This window comes from Doryrhamphus excisus, chromosome 16 (assembly GCF_030265055.1).
Source record: "Doryrhamphus excisus isolate RoL2022-K1 chromosome 16, RoL_Dexc_1.0, whole genome shotgun sequence".
Lineage (NCBI taxonomy): Eukaryota > Metazoa > Chordata > Actinopteri > Syngnathiformes > Syngnathidae > Doryrhamphus > Doryrhamphus excisus.
In genome coordinates, this window is record NC_080481.1 from 12,864,900 (window position 1) to 12,889,430 (window position 24,531).

The window sequence follows — 24,531 nt, forward strand, 5'->3', positions numbered from 1 at the left end:
GGAAGAAGAACCATATCGAGTTGTTAAGAAGGTGGTCTCACCCGACCCCTCTGTTTGCAGTCATAGTTAAAGCTGCCTGGCAGTCACGCTCGCAGTGCGATTGAAGTTCTAATTTTATTGTCATAAAAATCTACTGGCAAGCTGCAGCACTAAAAAAAAAAAAAAATCTCAAGTGGAGCCTTTGAAACATCTTTCTCTAATATTTTAAGAGTTTAGTGCTTCAACAGCCATTTCAAATACCTTCAAGTGTGTCAGTGAGAACAGAGCTCATGCGAAGGTCAGCGGCGCTCCTTAAAACTTTGGTGTTTAAGAGGTGCTGGGGCACTGGGGGCAGATGGAGTGTGCAGGCAGCTGCCAAACATCTGCATCCCTCCTTTGCAATCTACTGCTGCCTTTGTCACAAACGTCCTGCATGCTGCAGCATAGTAGAAAGTTTGGATATGGTCAAAATGGTTTCAAAGCTGGCATTTGGACAGATTTGCTTTGGCGTAAAGACAACTGGCGTAGCCCTAAATGAGGCGAGCCAGTGAAATGAGGCACCTGCACACCCACCATAGTAGTCAAGACAGAATTACATGAATATCTATCGACAACAAAAGGAAAATTCATTCATTCATTCATTCATTCATGGACAGCTGGAGCCTATCCCAGCTGTCTTTGGGCGAGAGGCAGGGTACACCCTGGACTGGTCGCCAGCCAATCACAGGGCACATATAGACAAACAACCATTCACACTCACATTCATACCTATGGACAATTTGGAGTCACCAATTAACCAAGCATGTTTTTGGAACCCACGCATGCACGGGGAGAACATACAAACTCCACACAGAGATGGCCGAGGGTGGAATTGAACCCTGGTCTCCTAGCTGTGAGGTCTGCGCACTAACCACTTAACCACCATGCAGCCCATAACTAATATATACTAAAGCTAATATAATAATAACACAAAGATAATAGATCTGCTTTCAAAACCAAAATAGTAGGAGATTAATTAATTAATTTCATAATCAATTAATCATCGATGAATTGTTGCAGCTCTAACCTGGATGATCCCTCCTTTCTTCTCCTCCCAGGTTCACTTTATCTGCACACTCGAGTGGTTAGCGTGCAGACCACTCGACAAAAGGAAAATAAATTATGTTATTATTCTTTCATTCATTCATTCATTTTCTACCGCTTTTTCCTCACAAGGGTCGCGGGGGTGCTGGAGCCTATCCCAGCTGTCTTTGGGCGAGAGGCGGGGTGCACCCTGGACTGGTCGCCAGCCAATCACAGGGCACATACGTATAGACAAACAACCATTCACACTCACATTCATACCTATGGACAATTTGGAGTCACCAATTAACCTAGCATGTTTTTGGAACCCACGCAAGCACGGGGAGAACATGCAAACTTCACACAGAGTTGGCCGAGGGTGGAATTGAACCCTGGTCTCCTAGCTGTGAGGTCTGCACGCTAACCACTCCAGCGCGCAGACCACTCGACAAAAGGAAAATAAATTATCTTATTATTCATTCATTCATTCATTTTCTACCGCTTTTTCCTCACAAGGGTCGCGGGGGGTGCTGGAGCCTATCCCAGCTGTCTTTGGGCGAGAGCCGGGGTACACCCTGGACTGGTCGCCAGCCAATCACAGGGCACATATAGACAAACAACCATTCACACTCACATTCATACCTATGGACAATTTGGAGTCACCAATTAACCTAGCATGTTTTTGGAACCCACGCATGCACGGGGAGAACATGCAAACTGGAATTGAACCCTGGTCTCCTAGCTGTGAGGTCCGCGCGCTAACCACTCGAGCGTGCAGACCACTCGACAAAAAGGAAAATAAATGATCTTATTATGGTTTATATATTTTCCCCACTCAATACATTACATGGAATGATGCAGGCTCACAAAGTGACCTCCATTCAGCTCCCCACTCTTTCTCTCCTGCTCCTCCCATCACAGCTCTCCTCCGAAGTTGTTCACTTGGTAAAAAGGCGTCAGCTTCCACTATGCACTTGTAGCTAGCAACACACACTAGTGTCCACTTCCACAAGTTGCGGAGAGGAACACGGACAGAGGACCACACACGCCTGGTAGAAACATCATTACATCGGACTTTGAGACGAAGTTGATGTTCCATTCGGGAGACCTACCCTCAACATGAGGGCAGCAAATCCAGGATATTGAACATAATATAAAAGTTCAATATCCATTTTTGGAGAGTTTTTCCAGCAGCGTCAAGTACTTTTTACGGCCATTCATTGTCTGCTATGGCACCAATTTTGGACCGAAGTGCTCCAGCTTTACTTTTAATTTGGAGTTACTGCGTCGTAGCCGATACGTCTTTTACTAACGTTTCCATTGACAACGAGTTCCACTCCAGCTTCATCTACCGCCGGTTGAGGAGCCAGGAGCGCAGGGAGATGCAGCGGGAGATCCTCTCCATCTTGGGGCTGCCGCACCGGCCGCGACCGCACCTCCACAGCAAGCACAACTCCGCTCCTATGTTCATGTTGGACCTGTACAACGCCATGTCCACGGAAGGGGACGAAGATAGATACTCTTATCCTTATAAGCCAGTCTTCACCACGCAGGGTCCCCCCATCGCCAGTTTACAAGACAACAATTTCCTGAATGATGCAGACATGGTCATGAGCTTTGTCAATCTAGGTAGGATGTCTTTTCACTCATTGGATTTAATTTCAAGGTAACACAATGTCATTCATGTTGAATAACATGTGCATATAGTAGATGATCACTAAGTTCACTGTTGTGTAACCAAATTCTACAAACGTACAGTTCTACATATGTCAACTGCTAACTTGAGTGATCACTTTCACAGTCAAAGTGTACTGAGTACACCTGGAAAAGAGCAGAATTACTGACATAGACTGCACTTAACATCCACCATTCTGCTACAAACAGCTGTGCAGCAGTTAAAATTCAGGTGTTGTTGGAGCAAGTTGCCGCTGATATGTCAGCCGTGTGAAATCTAAAGAATTAGACGGTCAACTGCACAATAGGGATTGGGGTGCAGCGGGTTCTCCCTTCAATTCAGAGGGACTGCAGAATAATGCCATTCAGCCGGGCTCTGAGCCGGGCTTAATTGAGTCAGATGCAGTTGGTCACACAATGAGATCTGTATGCTCAGAACGTTTGTTTCCGGTGGAATAGTACTGGGTAAAGTAAAATGTTTTCAAATCGACATAATCTCATTGAAATGCAGGTTTCAGTTGAAATGTTTACACTCCTGGAAAACATCATTGTTGGAGGAGTCTTGGCAGGAGAAAGGGAGGTGACACTGGCTCCTCCGCTGCACTGTGTAATTACTGTGGAAGCTGCTGCATTGTGACTATTTTTGACAGGCTGCAACACAGATGGATTTAACCACAAAGACTCTAAAAGTCAAAAGGCCTTGCAAAGTGTACAGTTAAGGGTGCTCGCCTTCTAGGGTGATGCTTATTTGTGGCAAGTAAGATTAGATCGCATATGATGTATTAAAAGGTTAATCAGAAGTTATGAACCTGGCAAGGATGTGATTATTTTGGCAGCGGTTCACTTCTCCTTTGTATGTTACATCTGCTAGCAAGGGTTGGATTGACTCGTGATAGCACCGTGTCGTCGTGTCTTCTTTGCCACTCACATAAGCGTGAGGGAGAATCAGATGGATTCTACATTTCCTTTACAAATTCCTTTCTTTCCACATTTGCTCATTGTGGTTTTGTTTTCTTCTTATTTTTATTTAGGTCGCCTGAGAGTAGAATGAATGTGGCTTTTATTTTAAAAACAGTCACAGTCCCCACAGCTACTGTGCCAAGGTGCATTAGCCGACAACTTCCTGAGAAGCCTCTTTTACTTCTAAGACTTTGTGCTATTAGTGTAAAGCTCAAAACCACACCTGTTTCAAGCCACAAAAATAGTTCCTCCATATCCTTCTTCATCGTCACCCAGAAGAGTTGAAATACTTTGTAGTCAGTTTGCGTGAGAGGCCAGCGAGGGTGGGTGCCGGGCTTTGGGACAGACCCCCCATCCAGGGACGTCCTCTCTCTGAGTCACCTCAGTATGGAAGTCCAGCTGTGTAAATGGCTTACAGCATTCGTTTAGAATGCACGGTCCTACACACGCAGCATGGGCCACCCAAACACCTTGTGTATGCTGCCCGTAAAACTAAAGGAGAGCACTCAATAGTGAGCTAAGTCAGAAATTTCATTGACTCATTTTAGCAGGAGGTGACGTCCATCATAATTCAATGACTATCAAACTTTCTATAAATATTCATATAACATCTCTTTGTACCTGCAGATGAGTGGAAAGGAAGGAGGAATCAATCCCACTTAGCAGCAATAAAGCATCCACTCTTCTGGTTAGTGCATTCTCTGGGATTTTATAGTGTGCCGTAATTATCTTGTATTAATATAATCCCAGAGGTTTCTGGCAACATCATTTCTCAACCACAATGGATTAAAGTATTTCCTCTACAACAAATTACAGCTTGCATTGCTTTTGGCCTGTGCCGCCGCGTCGGTGCTCTGTAGTTCACTTTGGTTCATGTTAAACTCATTCATACTCAGCTCAGCTTTCAATGGCCACCTACAGTAGATTTACGTGTGTAGTCGCAGTTAAGTAGCGTGACTTTAATGTCTGCTATTTGCATCCCGGATGACTGACACAGAACCCAACATCGTCACCGGTGTTTGTGTGGGAGGTGAGTGTGGAGGGTTCTAGCGTTTTACTGTAACACGCTAACATTAGGTCACAGCTTCCCCGGAATTCCAGAGAACATACCCTGAGGTGAATGTGATTCATTTGACATTTGTCCCCATTGACTTGCATTCTTAATTAGTGTCAAATTGCGTATTCTGTGTATCCCAGAATGCATCACTATAATTCAGAAATAGTAATAATGGATTAGATTTTATGGAGTGTCTTTGATGGCCCATTATTCATGCACTCCTCAGTCATATACTGGTGGTGGTTGTCTAAATCTGTAGCCATAGCTGACCCTGGGGGGGCACTGATAGAAACATGGCTACCAATTTGTGCATACGCCTCTCTGACCACCACCACACTTTCATTCACATTCATACACAAATTTGGTTATGCGTCTTGCCCAAGGACACAAGAACAATGACTGGGATGGAGGAAACCTTCCGGTTTCTGGACAACCTGCTCTCACTCCCGATGCACTGCCGCCCAGTAGTATTAAAAAAGGCAGTTCAAAGAAATCAGTTCTATGAAGAAAAATGTGTTTTGTGTTATGAATTAAATAAGCATTTGTTCTATTTTGTAACATAAGCAATCAATCTGTCAAATTTATAATTCATCTTCTTTTATCACGCAGCTCTGGTATGTAATTGCTCGCAACGGTCTACGTTTGTGTGACAGTCATCGTATGTTCAGGATCTAGACAAGGAATGCAGCATGTGTGGCTGCACTCTCAGTGGGTGTTTTGTTTTTTGGTTGAAGCCTTTCAAAAAGTTACAGTTTGTCATCATCGTGGATCATGTCATCGTGAAATAGCAGGAGTTAGAGAAATTTCTCTGTTATGCTGCTATAATCCGTCCCAGATGTGATTTAATGTACTGAAAACAAGATGAAAAAAAACTTTTCATCTCAGGAAAATGGTGCTTCGTAGGGGTATAATGGTACAGCATCTTCACAGTTGGATGTGCACCTCAGTTCAGTCCAACTGCTTTGATTTTGTGTTGACTGATTTATAAACTGAAGCATAGAAATACAATTGCAATTGGAAAGGCAATAAATATATTAAATACAAAAAAACATAGTCCAAAATGAAGTCCACTTTTAGTCAGGCTAACCAGGTATGCAGAGATGCATCGCAACTTTCAATGTACACATCCCGTGTCTTACATGCAACATGTATCAGCACAGAGCTTTCAGTTCGGTACAGCCACGTACCAATTTGTTCGATAAAAAACATCAATGCTGGCAGGACAGCACCATGAGGTATCAAAGAAAAAAAACAGGAAGCCACAATCAATTCCTTGGAGTTGTATGACAGTGAGTAGAGAGGAGGGATGCACCGAATGGCACACAGTAAAACCTTAGTAATAGTAATAATAAGGAACCTGGTCTGTGGTTTGTAAATTGATGTTTGTCTTTATTATATAGTTATATATTGTTATTAATGAAACCCTTTCAATGTGGATGGATGGATGGATGGATGGAGGGATAGACGGGTGGGTGGATGGACAGGTGGGTGGGTGGATGGATGGATGGATGGATGGATGGGTTGGTGGGTGGGTGGGTTGGGTGGATGGATGAATGGATGGATGGATGGATTGGTGGTTGGGTGGGTGGATGGGTGGATGATGGATGGGTGGGTGGATGGATGGGTGGATTGGTGGGTGGACGGATTGGTGGGTGAGTTGGGTGGATGGATGGGTTAATGATGGATGGGTGGCTGGATTGGTGGGTGGGTGGACGGATTGGTGGGTGGGTTGGGTGGATGGATGGGTGGATGATGGATGGGTGGGATGATGGATCGATTGGTGGGCGGACGGATTGGTGGGTGGATTGGTGGGTGGGTGGACAGATTGGTGGGTGGGTTGGTGGATGGATGGATGGGTGGGTGGGTTGGGTGGATTGATGGGTGGATGATGGATGGGTGGGATGATGGATCGATTGGTGGGTGGACGGATTGGTGGGTGGGTTGGGTGGACGGATGTGTGGGTTGGGTGGACGGATGTGTGGGTGGATTTGTGGATTGGATTGGTGGGTGGATGGGTGGATGGATGGATGGATTGATAATAGGCTCAGTGGGACATCTGATTTAAAGGGTAACTAATGTCAAATGACAATACGACTAATGACAAGTGGCACCGTCATCAAAGAGATGTCAGTGAGCGAAAAGTGTGGAACCAAAAACAGAATGAATAACACAATAAAATAAAGAGCAAATAGTTAGTGAAATCTAAGGTCATGAGCACCTTTTACAAGTGTGTTGCAACAGAGAGGAAGTGTGTGGAACGTCTACCTAGCAGATAATTATCTACTGCATTACCTTGGTAACCTAACAGGGTACCACCTGGCCTTGCACTGTGCACCGCCTCTCCACTCCCCCAGGAGCATAAACATGGTTGTTACTCCTGCAGCGTGAAACTGTTGGAAAACCACAGAGGAGCATTCACATCAATACATGAATTGAGATTTAAAGGATGTATTGAGTTTTTGCAAGCCTGCACGCTCCAGTCACGCCACACTCCTTACCTTTGTGTCTATTTCTCCTTGAATTCCTCCGCAGTGGGCTGCACGTGGAGCAAAGGTTAATATAGATGTTTCCCCACTGTCTGCAGGCCAGAGCAGCTGTGCAGCGTAACTTGATCTTTTCTCAGTCCCTCAGTGCGACCTCTTCCATCACGTCTGGCCATGTCTCCTGCACGCAAGGGCATATGACAGCATATGTCCCTCCTTTCCTTCCCGAAGCAACAGTATTGATTATCAGCGCCAGCTCAGTTAGTTATCATACAGTCCCAGGTGGATTTGATGTTGTTTAGTCTCCAAGCACCAGCACTGGCCCTCACCACCAGAGGTTTAAGCCCCCTATGTGCTCAGACATAAAACATTTCAGCACTTTCTCAATTTCTTTTGTGTGTTTTTCCACTCCCCACCTCTTGCTCGCACGAATACACACTTTCGCTGAACCCCAAACACACTCTTTCCCACCCTCATAAACACACACACACACATATTCTGTCTATTTATCCTATTTAAGTTCTAGCTGTCTAAATTGAGGCAGAATACACAAGCATCTGCTGAAAGCTGGTCATTCCACTATGGATGCAGCTCACCCAGTATTAGTTCCGCTCTTCATCTTTATGTAATGCACTTCTCCCATGAATGAAAAGTTTAAATGTGGGCTTTGGAGAGAAACATGCTTGTACTTTTCTGATGCCCAAAAGGAATGTTCCTGGAGCTAATTAGTGTTATTGAGGGTATGTTTTACTGCCTTGGAAGGACAAGGAGTGCGCAGAGGAAGAGGAATGTTACAGTTGGTAGAGATAGCCATGCATTCCTGTCAGGTCATTCCTTTTAATGCCCACCATTGATGTATTATAATGATGGGTTTATTATAATGTAAATAAATACCAGAAAGAAAGATGAGGAATGTTGACGATCATATTTAACGTGCAGCTTCCAGAAAAATTCTGCTTTTCTGCCATCTGGATCTGTGAGATTCACCTGTTTGAACGCAGGAGCCCAAAAAATGACATCTGGTAGTGTGCAGCAGCTTCTCTGCACTCTTGGCCAGACTGTGGCGCTCGCTGTGAGGAGTGATGAAACACTAGAGCGGGTGGAACTTGACAATGCGGTGTGGTGTCCAAAAGACATGATGCATGAGGCAGTGGGTGTTCTTGCTGTGCTTTGATGATGGACAGAGTGCCTTCATTTCCAGGAATGCTGGGAGTCATTTGGATTATATTGCTGTCCTGCAGCTCACATTTTTTGCTGTAAACTAGTAAAATCTGCTCTTTTGTAGAACACACGACCACTGCAAAAATGCCGTACGTGAGCTTAGATTTAAAAAAATGTGCACAGGAAGATGGAGTAAATCTTCATTTCCATTCGTTTCACCACTTTTCTTTCATCTGGGTTACACTGGCCTTGCCTTATCAGTGACCGCCGGCATGTCAAACTCCCCTCCACTTCCATGAGTGCAAAACAAAAGCTGACAGAGTAGCTCGACTGATGTGCTAACAGGGAAAAGGTCGGGTGGAAAAAGCGAAATGTGATATCACGATAGCAACCGTGTTCTTAAATCAGTCTCTCTGTATCCCCTTTTCTTTTGGGAACGCCATGTGGTTCGACAGAGTCACTTTCCCTGCCCAGTCACTATGTGCACAGTGTGAATGCTTCTCCGATAGAGGGGTGCATCCCCCTTGAGAGGGCATGGGAAGGTGTCAGGAGTGCAATATGAGTAACCCACCATTTTTCACACTCGTCATGCATTGTGACCCTTGAATAAGCTTCGCTACTCTCCAGGTTGGCCTGTCACAATAACATATATATAGATTTATTTATAAAAAAAAACAGGTCCGTAATTGAGAACCCTTGATAAATTCACATGAAAGTGTATGTGCGTCAGTGCCATCTGTCAGTCTCTCCGTGCCATCGGCTGGATGACAAGAGGGCTCACTCTGAACGTCACTCTGAGTACATTGCCGCTATATAAAATTAACACAGAAGAGAGCATTTTCTCTGCTTTTAAGCCTATTTTTGCTTGTAGCGGTTTCTACACAAGTGCTAGCAGTTAGCAAGCAGAAGCAAATATAAATGAAGGCACAAAAGCTCATTGCTTAATATTCTGCATTATACGTTGGTAGTGTTTTGTCTGTTTTTATCCACCTATTGTGTCTTCAAGGGTAGCAGGTTTGTTACTGTCCGTATTCATACTGATGCCAGCAACTCATACAGTGGTTTATACAGAAAAATTCTGTCTCCTAGTGAAGGCAAGACAGAAAATAATTGAGAACCACTGCCTTTGCGGAAGTCGTATAATACCAACCAGACTTTGCGGCCCAGATCAAAGCTTGTAAAAGCAACAGCAAGTGTTTTATGGTATAGCAATGAAATGTTACATCGGTTGTGCGTCGACTATGAATGGGCAAGTTGTTGTTTTTTAAGCAAATATTTAGCTGTTGTCCCTCGTTTTAATGGTTGTTGATATAAAAAAGAAACAGGATGTGTAGAAACTAGAAAAGGAGGGAAGTGAAGCGAGATTGTGTGTCCACAAGACTAATGAGCCGCAAGGGTAACATACTGACAATAGAAACATTTATTTTAGAAAAACTCATGAAGAACTCATTAAGAATTACATAAACATAAGCTTAAATGTTCATGTATCCCTTTCATTCATCTTAAAGTGTATTTATATACATTTTGAACAGAAAATATATCAAAATTTGCTGATTTCAGACCGATTTAAAGGCTGCACTACAAATTCAAATACATTCAAATGTTATTCATATCATCTCATTTTGATGATATACTATGTACTCATTTATAGCTTCAAAAAAATTGTTTGAAAATGATGGTCAGATGCTGTTTCGGGATGCAGGAAGACATCTTGGCCACTCTGCGAACTGAATGTAAAGGTCTGTAATAAGATGCGGGAAGGAAGGTTGTGGTGGGTGTGGCTCCTGTGGCCACAAAATTGAACATAAAGCACAGGCGTGAAGGGAAGAGAGAGTAGAAGTAGACTATGATCTCTGTAATGGGAATCAGGAATATGAGAAGTATCTCAATACTCAACACAAAATTTTCAACAAATCCAGGGAGCCCTTCAGCATTGACAGAGTTATTGGCTCATAATGGCTACTAAAAATCAATGAAAGTGTGAAAAGGTTAAATATGACCCTAACATGATCTGTGTATACATATGGAGTATACAGTAAATCTCTGGTCAGTGATGCCCAGTGAAGCATGAGATGGAACCTCGCTTCATGCTTTATGGTCGCAGAGGGATGTTTGATGGCTACACTGAGAGATGAGAAAGGCCGAGACCTGTTATGGCCTCCAAGCTAGAGGTCCCATGAAGGTTTCGTTTGGTTTGGATAAACAAAAATACTGCACTTGAGTCAATTAAAGTTCGTTAAGTGTGACTAAGTTGTAGCATTCATCACACATGCATGATGTCATCAGTAGTCAGCAGCCCAGCAGGAAGTTTCTTGACATAGTAATCACCCGACTGTGGTTAACCGACAGATCAAACCCTCTTTAAGCTTTTTAGGATAAACATCTTCAGTAACCTGCCCCCTCTTTGTAAACCCCATTTTGTCTGCAAAGCCTTGGAAACTATGACTTGCTTGTTCCCTGGACTCTAATTAAAACATTGTTGGAGTCAAGGCAACTGAGAAAAGAAAGAAAGAGGCCGATCGTTATACTGTGTCAATCAAATACACATGCCTCACAATGTTCCTACCATCAGAAAATGATCTCTATTTTATCTCATGGGTATCATCTTCATTGTTGGACTTCATGAACTCCACCTGGACATGATGGGGCAGTCATTTCAAGAGAATTGGAAGGGATTAAGAAAGTGAGGGGGTGAAGATTAAGGCGAAGTGCGAGCAGTGCCAGGGGTGAGACCCTGCCCCCTGCTGTGCAGCGGAAGTGTGCAAGGTGCTACTGAGGGGTGTGATGGTGCTGAGCAGACACTTGGGCTAATGTGAGCCGTCAGATCTGTCTGCTGCTGCTCCGGAGGCTGAGGTGTCTGGGAAGTGTATTGGGTCTGCAAGACAATGGAGGCTAGGAGTGAGTAGAGGGAGACGGGGGTAAAAAAACAATTATATCCCAATCAATAATGCTGAACTGGAGTTTCTCGACTGGTCACCAATCAGTTCCAGGGTAGTGCAGAGGAACAAACACCTGTGGACAACTTAGTCGGCTGTTAAACTATGCATGTTTTCCAAAGCATCCCATCACGTGTGTGTTTGTCCACACTCCACATGTACTTGTGCACGTATCGCACCTGAAAGAGTCCACACTTGTATGTGCTTGTGCACGTGTTGCATCTATAATTGAGGATGACAAGAACCCATAATGATTGTGTTACTGTGCTGTGACGCACAAGACCGTCTGCTGAAGTCACTACTTTGTGTCAGTTTGTGCATGTGTGCGCATGATGTTGAAGAGCACATAGTAAAGAGAGGGTGTGCTTGCCTTTTTCTGTGGTGTGCATTTGTACTTCCTCCTACAGGATGTCATAAAAAGCGTGCTTTTTTCTCCCAAATCTAATGACGGTGATGTTGCGATAAATGCAAAAGGGGAGGTTAGGCTGAAACGACACTCATACTTTGACATACTGTATATGTGGAGGTAGAAAAACAATGCATCTCACAGGATCATCCAGCTGTTCTAGAGCTGTTATTGTTAGGGGATAAGTGGTTTGCCTCAGAAACCTGTACTGACAGACCAGGGAATAGACTTGTCCAAAGTGTATGGATAATCGGAGCTGTCAGTTGGAATTCTTTGCATTGTCTCTTTGAGATTTTCAGTTTTCCATCGTGTCAATAGAGACATACTACGACAATGCGGATACAATGCATAGAACTACAACTGGTGGAGTGCTGACAAAACTAAGACAACATTAATTCTTTTGGTAAATTTGAACATCACAAGTAGTGGACAGTGCTCCATTCCAGTCTTCTAAGAGGAAGTGATGCGCATCACAAAGCAATTGGCAGCTGATAAACAATGAAGGATGTTAGTATACAGTATATCCATCTGTTTTCTATGCCGCTTGTCCTCATTAGGGTCCCAGCTGAGAGGTGAGGTACACCCTGGACTGGTCGCTAGCCAATCGCAGGGCACATATAGACAAACAACCATTCACACTCACATACATACCATACAATTAGAGTCATACATACATATAATTTAGAGTCCTAACATGCATGTTTTTGGAATGTGGACTACACAGAGACCACTGTGTGCCACTTTAAGATGCAATGCAAAAAGATGTGCAATTATTGAAGATTTTATGTTTGAATCGGTTTGAGCTGGTCTAAACCGGTCAGAAGCCATTTTTTGCAAATAATTCAATTCACACCTGCATAATTCACCGCATCCTTCTACCAATATATTCACTATCTCTCCTCTGGACATGTCCGAACCATCTCAGTCTGACCTCTCTGACTTTATCTCCAAGGCCTCTAACATGTAACGTCCCTCTGATGTACTCGTTCCTGATCCTATCCATCCTGGTCACTCCCAATGTGAACCTCAGTATCCTCATTTCAAGCATGACTCTGTATGGCTCCAAATAAAAATGCATTCAAAACTCCTATTAGCACATTTCTATTCTTTCTTAATCTACAGAAATACTATACAAATATTGCTTACCACCTACACAGGAAATAGTAATGCAATTGACAGTGTCTTAGCAATGAGCGGTGTCTTGAATAAATGTAGTCTTTCTTCCAGGTGAAGAGGGAAAAGTCGGGTATTTGTACAATTTGTGGTAAATATCAAGCTGTTTCCTCTAGCAAAATAAGATTGGGTGTTTGAAATTCAATGAAGCTGGGGGTTTAACGAAGATGGGTAATTTTTTCCCCGGCAGCCATGATCCAAACAGGCGCATTAAACATGTCATTGAGCTCCCACTAACCAGAATATCAAACAAACAAAAAAGAATATGTGACTCACAACTGGTAACAGTGTCTCAAAGACGGAACACTGTTTTTGCTACACGATGAATCTAGAGATGTTTAATCATGTTGCTGGTTCACCCTCCTTTGTACGATATTAATGTGTTGCGTCTATGCGGTTGCAATGCATACACATGATTCCTGTATTATTATTGAATTGATAAATAATGACTACACAACCTTGAACTACAGTGTCTAGGTTTTGTTTTCATAAATTGGTCCAATGTGCCTCAATAGAAGATGGGGACATGTGTAGCCTAAAGCAAGAGCTGAGCTGTCCCGTATTAAACTGTAATTAGACCCATTCTCCTTCTCCCACTCTGTCCTCTGTTTGATTCCCTTCAGCAACTGGGTTTAATAGAGACATGAAAGAATCAGGATGTAGTGTGCTGGGAAAAAGCATCAAAGGAACCAGAGCGGAGGAACCAGCAGGTGCACTGAGAGTCAAACAACTCACACACAGTACTTTGTGTAGTGGAACATGCGTAACGCTGACATCACGCCACATTCATATCAACCGCAGCTGCTTCAGAACATGTGCGCTGTCATCAGAAATTCCCATTAAACCGCCGTGTTTATGTGCCTGAGTTGAGGGTGTGGTGTCGGTTTGAAAAATAAATCCTGCCGTGTTTTTTTTTTTTTGCCCATGTTTTGACTAGGAAGTTGTTGAGTAGCAACAAAGGTTTTAATGGGTGGAGTTAAGATCAACAGTAATCAAAAGTTAAAATATAAGTCAGGAATATTTATTTATTTATTTGCTCCTAGCCCTGCCCTTAGCCAAGCAAATGTATGGAAGTGTTAAACACAACAAATCATGTAAACACTGTGTGATCATTTTTGTGAGAAGTTAAAAATTAACAAGCTTGTAAACATAACATGTCCAGCCTGGTTCAACATAATCATTCATTCATTCATTTTCTACCACTTTTTCCTCACAAGAGTCGTGGGGGTGCTGGAGCCTATTCTAGTTGTCTTCGGGCGAGAGGCGGGGTACATCCTGGACTTGGTCGCCAGCCAATCACAGGGCACATATAGACAAACAACCATTCACACTCACTTTCATACCTATGGACAATTTGGAGTCGCCAATTAACCTAGCATGTTTTTGGAATGTGGGAGGAAACCGGAGTACCCGGAGAAAACCCACGCATGCACGGGGAGAACATACAAACTCCACACAGAGATGGCCGAGGGTGGAATTGAACCCTGGTCTCCTAGCTGTGAGGCCAATATAATATATTGTACTATATTTTACTTCAATGCATGTTTGCTCAATACCCAAAATAGAATAAAATTGTCCATGACTGTATCATGTTTTGCTATGACAGAGATTAGCTGATTTTAATGCAGCAAACTGGAACAGAATTAATTTTAGTATTTCAGGTTTGCACCTCCCAAAGGACGCTTGCCTTACACTGTGAGCCACTGTATTACAGCGTTTTACGATTGACAACATAATAAAAACTCACCGACCCAAAGTTTGGGAAAGGCTGACTTATGGTGTGTGTGAGGTCTGCATGAGGGTCATAATGAGAGATGGTGGTACTGACCCACTGGACGTCCTGCTGGGATATAAGAGGAACATGGTGAGGTGGCGGCGGTGGTCACGTCCCAACAGACAGATATAAGTTGTTTTTTTGTTTTTTTTTTTCGAAAGTTGTGTTGTGGAGAAGATTCAGATGCTCCAATCATGGTTTCTCTACTCATGAGAACCAGATGAGGGGCGGACTGGATGACTCTCTGGGGCTGAGGGCGGGGAGAGAAGAGTGGCGCTCGTAAACTTGTCACAGTGCGTCTGCATCTCTATCATGGTGCTGGCCAGATGTGTTACTTCTGGTTCCTCATGAAGGCTGTAATCAGAAGACAACATGCTTTGTGTGTGTGTGTGTTTACTAACCAGCTTCCGGAAAGTAAACACATATTTTTGTATTTTCATGTGATGCAAAATAGGTCACTGTTTAACATTTTCTCATGACGCCTTTCTTATGTTCCTGCAGTAGAGCATGACACAGAATTCCTGCCAGTGAGACGGCATCATCGAGAATTCCGATTCGATCTATCCCAGATTCCCGAAGGCGAGGCGGTCACTGCTGCTGAGTTTCGCATTTATAAAGACTTCATTCACGAACGCTTTGATAACGAGACCTTCCGCATCAGCGTCTACCAGGTGCTGGAGGAACATTCTGACAGGTACTGGTCCGCAGCTTCATTACTAGCAAAATGTTGCCTTTAAATTCCTTATGGAAAATACAATACTAATTCCTTACTAACCCATTACTGTAACATTTGTAGTCACCTGCTTTCCACTACTGAGTTTACTTGAAAGTTCACATAAACACACTCGTTTTGTCACTTCCTGTGAGCATGGACGGACTGACCTGCACTCTGCACTGATCCTACGTTTTGGACTATTTTTGCACATTTCCTGCACACAGATCTTAACCATAATTACAGATACAGTATGTTTGCTGACACCGCTCGCATGAATAATGTTTGGCGGGAGGAACTCCATCCATTGATCTATCCATCCGTCCACTCATCCATCTTTTTCCACTGATCCAAGAGGTCAGGTTGCACATTTTCTGTTCTTCTCTCATTAATTAGAAACTGGTTAAACACAGGAAGTAATTAAAATGTAACTAAATGAATTATTGTAAGCGTCGACATGTAAAAGATATGGTGTGAATGAATGATTATACAGTAAACCTCGGATATATCGGATTCAATTGTTCCCACTGGTTTTGTCCGATATAAGCGAAATCCGTTATATGCGTATACCGGAAAATGTCCGTTTTACGCATATATCGGATTTATATCCAGTATATGCGTAAATCGGATTTTATCCGTTATAAAAAGGCACTTCCTTGACTATGTTTCCAATGTACCTGGACGCGCATGCAACGCTGCAAACGCTGCAAATGACGTCGTATAGCGGCCTGTCACGATTCGGCGAATCGGAGCGCCACAATGCGGCCATCCGATATATGCGAGGGAAATTTAATGGAAATGCATTGGAACGGGACTGGAGATTTTGTCTGAAATCCGTTATAAAAAATCCGATATATGCAATGAATTTTTATTGGAAATACATTACAGAAAAATCGGTTCTTTTTTATCTGTCCGTTGTGAGCGAATTTCCGATATATCCGAGTCCGATATATCCGAGGTTTACTGTATTAGCTCTGCTTCTTTCTTCCTTCTGTTGAATTGTACAGCTCTAACCATGTGATGTTCCTTAATATAAACTTATAAACATGTCTGAAATACCATACTACTACTATACACTCAGATTCAACTTGGATGCATGCTTGAAAAACATGAGAAAACAACATTATATCATACACATATTCAAAAATAGGTCGTGAGACATGAATGGGTGCGTAAAGAACAAGGGATTTTACTATTCAGTTCAACTCAAGTTCTGAGTTGAACAATTTATCTGACCATGCACTAACTTGCAACTTATTGCACAAATTTATTGCTCTTTTTTAACTTTTTTGCCTGCTCTAGTGTCTCCATTTGACTTTATGGCTCTCACTGCTACAAAACTCCTACCATTGATGGACTGTATTTATAGTCATTTATAAAGCTATTATTGTCAGTGAAGAAAATGAAATGCGCCCATGGGCCTCCCCATCTGGAGCCCCCCCCCCCCCCCCCCCTTCATGCTAACCCCCCTCTTTGCTTCAAAAATCCTCTGAATCCCAGTAGTCTCACACCCTCATCCTCTGTGTTGTGCCCAGAGAGTCTGACCTGTTTCTCCTGGACTCACGGGTCATCTGGGCCGCAGAGGAGGGCTGGTTGGTTTTTGACGTGACGGCGACCAGCAACCACTGGGTCCTGAACCCAGGGAGAAATCTGGGTTTACAGTTGGCTCTGGACGGCACAAACGGTGAGTGTCAGACACATCCATGCTCTAGAGATAAAGATAGACAGCAAATATATTAACTGGTAACAACTTAAAAATTACTCAATTAGATAATAAAAATTGGCAATTGTGTCATTGCTTTGAGGGGTAGAAACATCACAGTAAAGCATGCTGAGACACCACAGCATGTTTATTGTACACAGACAGCAGAAAAGAGGGTCACAAATTTTGTTTGCAGAAGGCTGAACAATTGTGAATCACATCATAAATTATCGTCCATCACACCAGCAGCATGGTTGGCACGCATGCAGTAAATATGTCATACCATCACATCTTGTTGAGCATCTCAGCGGGAGGTTGTCATCGCCGTGCTTAGTTGTTTGGCTGTGAAAACTCAACAAACAGCCTAGATCACAAGAGCATGATTTGGAATATTATCTCTCGCAGGCTTGCAGGATCTAACACGCAAGGGAAGGAAAAGCAATGCATTCATGTTGAGGGAGGGAACGCTGCGACAACTGTGTGTTGATGTGCCTAGAAGACTTTAGGGGTGAGCATGTGCAGACAGGCACAAAGGACGCTTGCGGCGACCAGAAGCCTCTTCTGAAGAAGAACAATTTTGATGCCACAGTGCTGAGCAACTATTGCCCCATATCAAAACCTGCCAAGTCTTAGAACAGGTTGTATACCAACAGCTTACTGACTTTCTTCTCTCTAACAATGTGTTTAATACTTTCCAATCAGGCTCTAGACCAGGGGTGGGCAAACTACGGCCCGGGGACCACATCCGGCCCGCCAAGTGTTTGAATACGGCCCGTCCGTTCTTTCCAAAGTATTTCATTTAAACTCAACATACGAACTGGCATCATGGCTTGAGCCAACCTTTTGATGGTTTTATCAATTTTGTTATTTGATGTGGTCTGTTGTTTACAAAGTGCTCCTGAAAAAAGGGACACAAGCATAATGATGATAATAATAATAATAATAATAAATTTTAAAATATTTAAATATAAAATATTTAAATATAAATATAAAATAATAAATAATAATAGCAGATTGCATGACACTTTTACAATAATACCAGGTGGACTGTTACGTGTAAAATATATAGTCTGCCCCCCCCCCCCCCCCCCGTTTTGTTAAATCAATGCGGCCCGCGAGTCAAAAAGTTTGCCCACCCCTGCTTTAGACCAAACCACAGCACCGACACTGCTCTGATCAAGGTGATAAATAATGATATATGTCTGAACACACATGCAGGCAAAGTCTTGCTTTTAGTTCTGCTAGTCCTCAGCGCTGCTTTTGACACAGTAAACCATGTGATCTTATTACAGAGGTTAGAATGGTTCTAAAATGGTTCAAGTCCTATCTGGAGGGCAGAAAGTACTACGTTGGAATCGATAAATGTGTCTCAGACCAAATGGATATGACCTGTGGTGTTCCCCAGGGGTCAGTCCTGGGGCCGCTATTGTTCAATCTGTACACGCTGCCTTTCGGCCAGCTAATATGTAGTTGCAATGTGTCCTATACCACAACTATGCAGATGACACTGAATGCTGCTGCTCGAGTCCTGACTAGAACCAGAAAGTATGACCATATTAGTCCAAGCATTCGCTTCCTGTCGCTCAGAAAAAAGACGGTTCTGCTTGTGTACAAGTTTTTTCATGGTCTTGTGCCAATGTACAAACCACATAAACCAGTTCAGGCTCTGAGGAGCTCAAGGAGTGGTCTCCTGCAGGTGCCTAGGTTTAGGACTAAACATGGTTGGGCTGCATTTTAGTCTGGAAAAATCTGGAAACAGTCCTCCAGAAGATGTGTGACAATCCTCAACTTTGGCAATATTCATATTTATCCATTCGTCCTTTTTCTATGCCGCTTATCCTCACCAGGGTCACAGGTATGCTGGAGTCTATATGTTCAAAAACACTTCTATTCAACTGTACATATGGCAACTGAAAGTATTTCATCCTCACCCCTCTTTTTGTCTCCCTCTACAGGAGAAAGCATTAATCCTCGCATGGCAGGATTGATTGGTCGAAATGGGCCACAGAACAAACAGCCCTTCATGGTGGCCTTCTTCAAAGCCACTGAGGTACACCTGCGAAGCATTCGCTCAGCACAGGGGGGCGCCAAGCAGCGTAACCCTAATCGCTCCAAAGGGGCCAAGAGCCAAGAAGCACTGCGAGTGGCCAACATTGCAGGTGAAGGAAGAAACTGTTTATACAGGCAGTCAAAGATCATTTATGCAGTTGAATTTGCTTTTGTTTGCCAGAGTGTGATGTAAGGTCGCATGGTTGACTGGCATTTGATGGTCCAGATGAAAATATACTTTATTTATTTAACAACTTGTGTGCAAATTTACTGCACATCCATACTGAAATACAAATATACTGTAGAGAATGACTGCTGAGTCAGCAGACCCATGATTGAATGCCATCAGTCAGATCCATTAAGAGGAAATACCATTGAGAAGAGTAAAGTAAATAGGAGTAGAGTGAAAACATCAAGAAAAAGACTCAAATGTTGCCAAAATTAAGCATTTTCAAGCATAGAAAATGGCTAATTAATTAAAATCTGAATATAAGACATTAAAAAAATGCATTCTAATATGCTATAAGTAAGACTTGATCACCGGAACAACAGGCTTTTATTGCAGGTTTGAATTATCTCACAACAAGCACAATAATGTTCCGGCTGTAACCCCCGCCAAGATAAAACTGAACACGAGACCATTTATAAAAACACACTAGCACAAATTTCTTGTTTACTCTTATTATGTCTAGTATTATGCAATAATGCATAAGGCTAAAAATAACCAATTACCTAAAAATGTCATCCAATACTTCTCTACAAGAGAGGAGAAATATGATCTCAGGGAAGAACTAAATTTGAAACACTTATATGCTAGGACTACGTTAAAAAGCCATAGCATTTCAGTATGTGGAATCAAACTATGGAATGGATTGAGTAAGGACCTCAAACAATGCACAACGATGAGCCAATTCAAGAAACAATACAAGCAGTTAATGTTTGCTAAATACAAGGATGAAGAGTCTTGAACCAGTCATGATGTGCTATATATATCACTATATTGACACTTACTATGGTACCCATTATGTCATTGTATGGTCATATCACCTCGTACTTTGGTACCTGACAAAAATTAAAAAAAAAAAAAAAAAAAAAAAACGATATTAAGAAAGCAGGAAGTGAACAAATGTAACAGTTACTGATTGTAAAAGTACCAGATGGAGGGGTAGGATTTAATAAGCTTTGCTTCTTCCTACTCCTTTTGGACATGTGGAACTGTGAACTGATTATGTGATGCACTCAATTGTAATCTGATGCATGTTCAAATGAAATAAAACCATTACCATTACCATTACCATTACCATTACCATTACCATTACCATTACCATTACCATATATTGGGTCATATGAGTGTAAAGGGCACTATAGGGTGTCAGCCCATATCTAGAGGGCTCTAATAATGTTTAGAAGGTTTTAAACAAGTTTCCAATGTTCTTGGGATGAAAGTATTTGATTTAGAAATAACGAATCCTACTTCAGAGTAATTCATTTACTACAGTTGGATCTGGAACCAATCAACTGGAACCAATAAACAAGGGTTTGCTCTACAGTGATGATAAAATTAATCTTGGATATTTGGTGTTCCTTGATTGATTTAATTCTTGGTATTGGGGTAAAACACTGTGAAAAAACATAAAGCACACAACGGAGTGCAGGAACTTCAATCTTTTTTGTGTCATTTGCCATCATGCTTTAAATGCTTTCTATTTTGCTTCTAACACACAAAACCTGCTAAGCAAGACGTTACAGGCCATAATTATGGGGCCAAAATGTGTGTGAATGTGAATAGAAATTTTGTATTGATATCTAATAATCATGTAGTGTCCGATCATCATGATTGTTATCACTGATATGAACATGTTATGAAACAATGTTTTTGTGTCTTTTTCATAAAATTAACATTTTACATGTTTTTTTATGACGTAACAGTGAACACTGCAAAAAATAACCACGTTTTCAGCACACCTCAAATTCCCTCCCTTATCAGGGTTTTAGCCAGCAGTTTCAGAGAGTGCCAAACCACACCCATTCCTGAAAAAGGAAGCTGATTGGTTCACTCAATTGTTTGACTCACCACCACCAAAGCTTGGCAAGGTGCATTCTCACCAGGCAGCCTGCCAGGGACCTGCCGGTTTGTCCATTTATGAATCTAAACTTGCATCGTTATTCCCCACATTCTAAGAAAATGACATCATAGCAGCCATGTTACGCATAACAAATAATTGTAAGTTTTTAGCCCAACCAAACATTCAGGCCATATTTCATGACCTTTCATTGGACGTGAGAGCATTTTTTTGTTTATACGAACTGTTGAAGCATTAGAGCGTAATGCCAGAGTATCCTTCGGCCGCCTTTGTTTATTTACACAAGCATTACAAGAGCAGTTGGGCCCATGTTCCCTGTGAGGAGGTAAAAGGCTTTTATGGCGGAGCACATCTGCAGCGTGCTGCAGGGCAACCGGGGCCACAAACACATGGGCCTGTTTGGAACTTTTAGACCAGCGGCATCCGAAGTGGATGATGAGAACCAGTCGCTCGTGATCACTGACAATATGGACCCCCTCTCGGGGCAGATATGCGCAAGCGGGGCTGCAGAGGCCACCAGAATAAGAGAAGATTAGAAAGTAAACTATTGTTCTCGAACATGAGTGTGGTAAACACAAACAGTGTGCACATATGTTTGGGCCAGATGAAATTCAAAGCTGCCGCAGTGTGTGACCTCTGAGCTGGGTGGCCCCCTTTAGCAAAGCGCCGCTGGATCTGGAGGTGATTTCCGACAGTGACTGTTGAAATGTCTGTGTTTGGATCTGCACTTTGTCAAATGAGCCTAATTGTTGTCGGACGATGACAAATGTCTCTCCTTCTTCTTGCACAGAGAACAGCAGCACTGATCAAAAGCAGGCGTGCAAGAAGCACGAGCTCTACGTCAGCTTCCGAGACCTCGGGTGGCAGGTACGAGACCCTCAATCGGAGCCCCAACATTCTTCTGTGTTTGCTTTCTAATTGAAAATCTTGCTCTGTGTCCAGGACTGGATCATCGCCCCTGAAGGATACGCAGCATACTACTGCGAGGGCGAGTGCGCCTTCCCGCTCAACTCCTACATGAACGCCACAAACCACGCCATTGTGCAAACCCTTGTGAGTCAAATGATCATAATAGTGGTATAGAATTTTGAGCCTAATCTATGAATTCATTCATTTGTTTTCTATACCACACACACAGGGCACATGTAGACAAACAACCATTCACACTCACATTCATACCTATGGACAATTTGCCTGGCATGTTTTTGGAAGGAAGCCGGAGTCCCCGGAGAAAACCCATGCATGCACAAGGAGAACATGCAAATTCCACACATGTAGGCTGAGGGTGGAATTGAACTCGGGTTTCCTAGCTGTGAGACCTGCGTGTTAACCACTCGGTCCGCCTTGCAGCCCAATAACTAATATATTCATTCATTTTCTACCACTTATCTTCACGAGGGTCGCGGGGGGTTGCTGGAGCCTATCCCAGCAGTTTCCAGGCGAGAGGCGGGGTACACCCTGGACTGGTCGCCAGCCAATCACAGGGCACATATAGACAAACAACCATTCACACTCACATTCATACCTATGGACAATTTGCCTGGCATGTTTTTGGAAGGAAGCCGGAGTCCCCGGAGAAAACCCATGCATGCACGGGGAGAACATGCAAACTCCACACATATAGGCTGAGGGTGGAATTGAACTCGGTTTTCCTAGCTGTGAGACCTGCGTGCTAACCACTCGGTCCGCCATGCCGCCCAATAACTAATATATTATTCATTCATTTTCTACCGCTTATCCTCACGAGGGTCGCGGGGGTGCTGGAGCCTATCCCAGCTGTCTTTCTGGTGAGAGGCGGGGTACACCCTGGACTGGTCGCCAGCCAATCACAGGGCACATATAGACAAACAACCATTCACACTCACATTCATACCTATGGACAATTTGGAGTCGCCAATTAACCTAGCATGTTTTTGGAATGTGGGAGGAAACCAGAGAAAACCCGCGCATGCACGGGGAGAACACGCCAACTCCACACATAGATAGCCGAGGGTGGAATTGAACCCTGGTCTCCTAGCTGTGAGGTCTGCGCGCTAACCACTTGTCCACCGTGCAGCCCATAACTAATATACGTATACTAAAGCTAATATAATAATAACACAAAGATAATAGGTCTGCTTTCAAAACCAAAATAGTAGGAGATTAATTAATAAATTCAATAATCGATTAATCATCAATGAATTGTTGCAGCTCTAACCTGGATGATCCCTTCTTTCTTCTCCTCCCAGGTTCACTTTATCAACCCGGACACGGTTCCCAAGCCATGTTGTGCTCCCACGCAGCTCCACGCCATCTCAGTGCTCTACTACGACGACAGCTCCAATGTCATCCTTAAGAAGTACCGCAACATGGTGGTCAGAGCTTGCGGCTGCCACTAGACAAGACGATGGCCACCTTCAAGCACAGACACACAAGTAGTCAGACACCAGCCTGACAACCTTTGGTGTCAGGACAAGCCGTCCAAAATCAACAATCTTGTGTATTTTCAGTTGTTTTAGTTCCTTCTTTTGCTGTAGATGTTTATTTCTTGCGTGAGAACCCGGATGCAAGTTAGGAATTTATGAACTGTACAATAATATGTAAATAATATGTGTCAAACAAAGCAAAATGTATATTTATTTCCTGAAATGTCAGTCAGGTTTTATGTGTTTAGTTTATTTGCTGACTGCTTGCTGTCCCACACAGACACAAAGTGAAACGTATTTCATTAATGGTGGTCACAACGTACACCTGAAAGACGTTACCACTAATTGTCGGGATGGCGGAGGAATGGGCTTTTGTGTTGTTGACATGTTCAGGTTTCTATTCTTCTGCTGTAATAAAAATATGTCAGATTTAAGTTGGTGTATTTATTGAGTGACTATGAAGATGTGCTTACAAACAGCTACAAAATATTCCTTCGGGCAGGTTGTTTCATGTCGATGAATAGCAGAATGAAGCTGACAAAGCCAAGAATAAACCTGTTTTACACTTACTTTGTACATTTGAGTAAAAATGCACAAGAGTGTCTCCACATTGCACGGCAGTTTATTGATTTAAAACTAGATAAACATGAGTCCGCCTCATTGAGTGAAAAGGAAGTGGCAAATCACTAAATATTTAGATATGTATCCATTAAAAGGTATGATTATTTTAGTATAAAATTAACCTTAACTAAAATTAAGTCCAAACTATACATCAAAATTGACTAAATTCGCCATTAATGTGTATTAATTAAATAAAAAATACTATATATCAGAGGGATATATTTTCTTTCACATAAAATAACATAAGTGTCAAGAAGATGGCGTTGCTGTCAATCTATTTTAGTGTAAAGTAT

General features: G+C 42.7%; 1 protein-coding gene and 1 long non-coding RNA gene across 2 annotated transcripts; one reads left to right on the top strand and one right to left on the bottom strand.

The window, feature by feature from the left end:
* Positions 1 to 2,035: 2,035 nt before the first annotated feature.
* Positions 2,036 to 24,051, top strand: bmp7b (bone morphogenetic protein 7b). Its single transcript, XM_058052106.1, has 7 exons — positions 2,036 to 2,670; positions 15,167 to 15,359; positions 16,913 to 17,061; positions 19,035 to 19,238; positions 22,003 to 22,079; positions 22,155 to 22,265; positions 23,441 to 24,051. Exons 1-7 carry the CDS (start codon positions 2,271 to 2,273, stop codon positions 23,588 to 23,590), a joined length of 1,284 nt encoding a protein of 427 aa, XP_057908089.1. The 5' UTR covers positions 2,036 to 2,270; the 3' UTR covers positions 23,591 to 24,051.
* On the bottom strand, positions 14,882 to 17,427 carry LOC131104666 (uncharacterized). Its single transcript, XR_009119816.1, has 3 exons — positions 17,363 to 17,427; positions 16,923 to 17,083; positions 14,882 to 15,019 (listed from the first exon to the last, which is right to left on the bottom strand). It is a non-coding gene; the product is annotated as an uncharacterized LOC131104666 (long non-coding RNA).
* Positions 24,052 to 24,531: the final 480 nt, after the last annotated feature.

Excerpts from the sequence above, each read along its gene's own strand:
- bmp7b (XM_058052106.1), top strand. The coding sequence starts at position 2,271 with ATGGCACCAATTTTGGACCGAAGTGCTCCAGCTTTACTTTTAATTTGG. Across the intron at positions 2,671-15,166 it reads CATGAGCTTTGTCAATCTAG|TAGAGCATGACACAGAATTC; the intron begins GTAGGATGTCTT and ends ATGTTCCTGCAG. Across the intron at positions 22,080-22,154 it reads TCCGAGACCTCGGGTGGCAG|GACTGGATCATCGCCCCTGA; the intron begins GTACGAGACCCT and ends CTCTGTGTCCAG.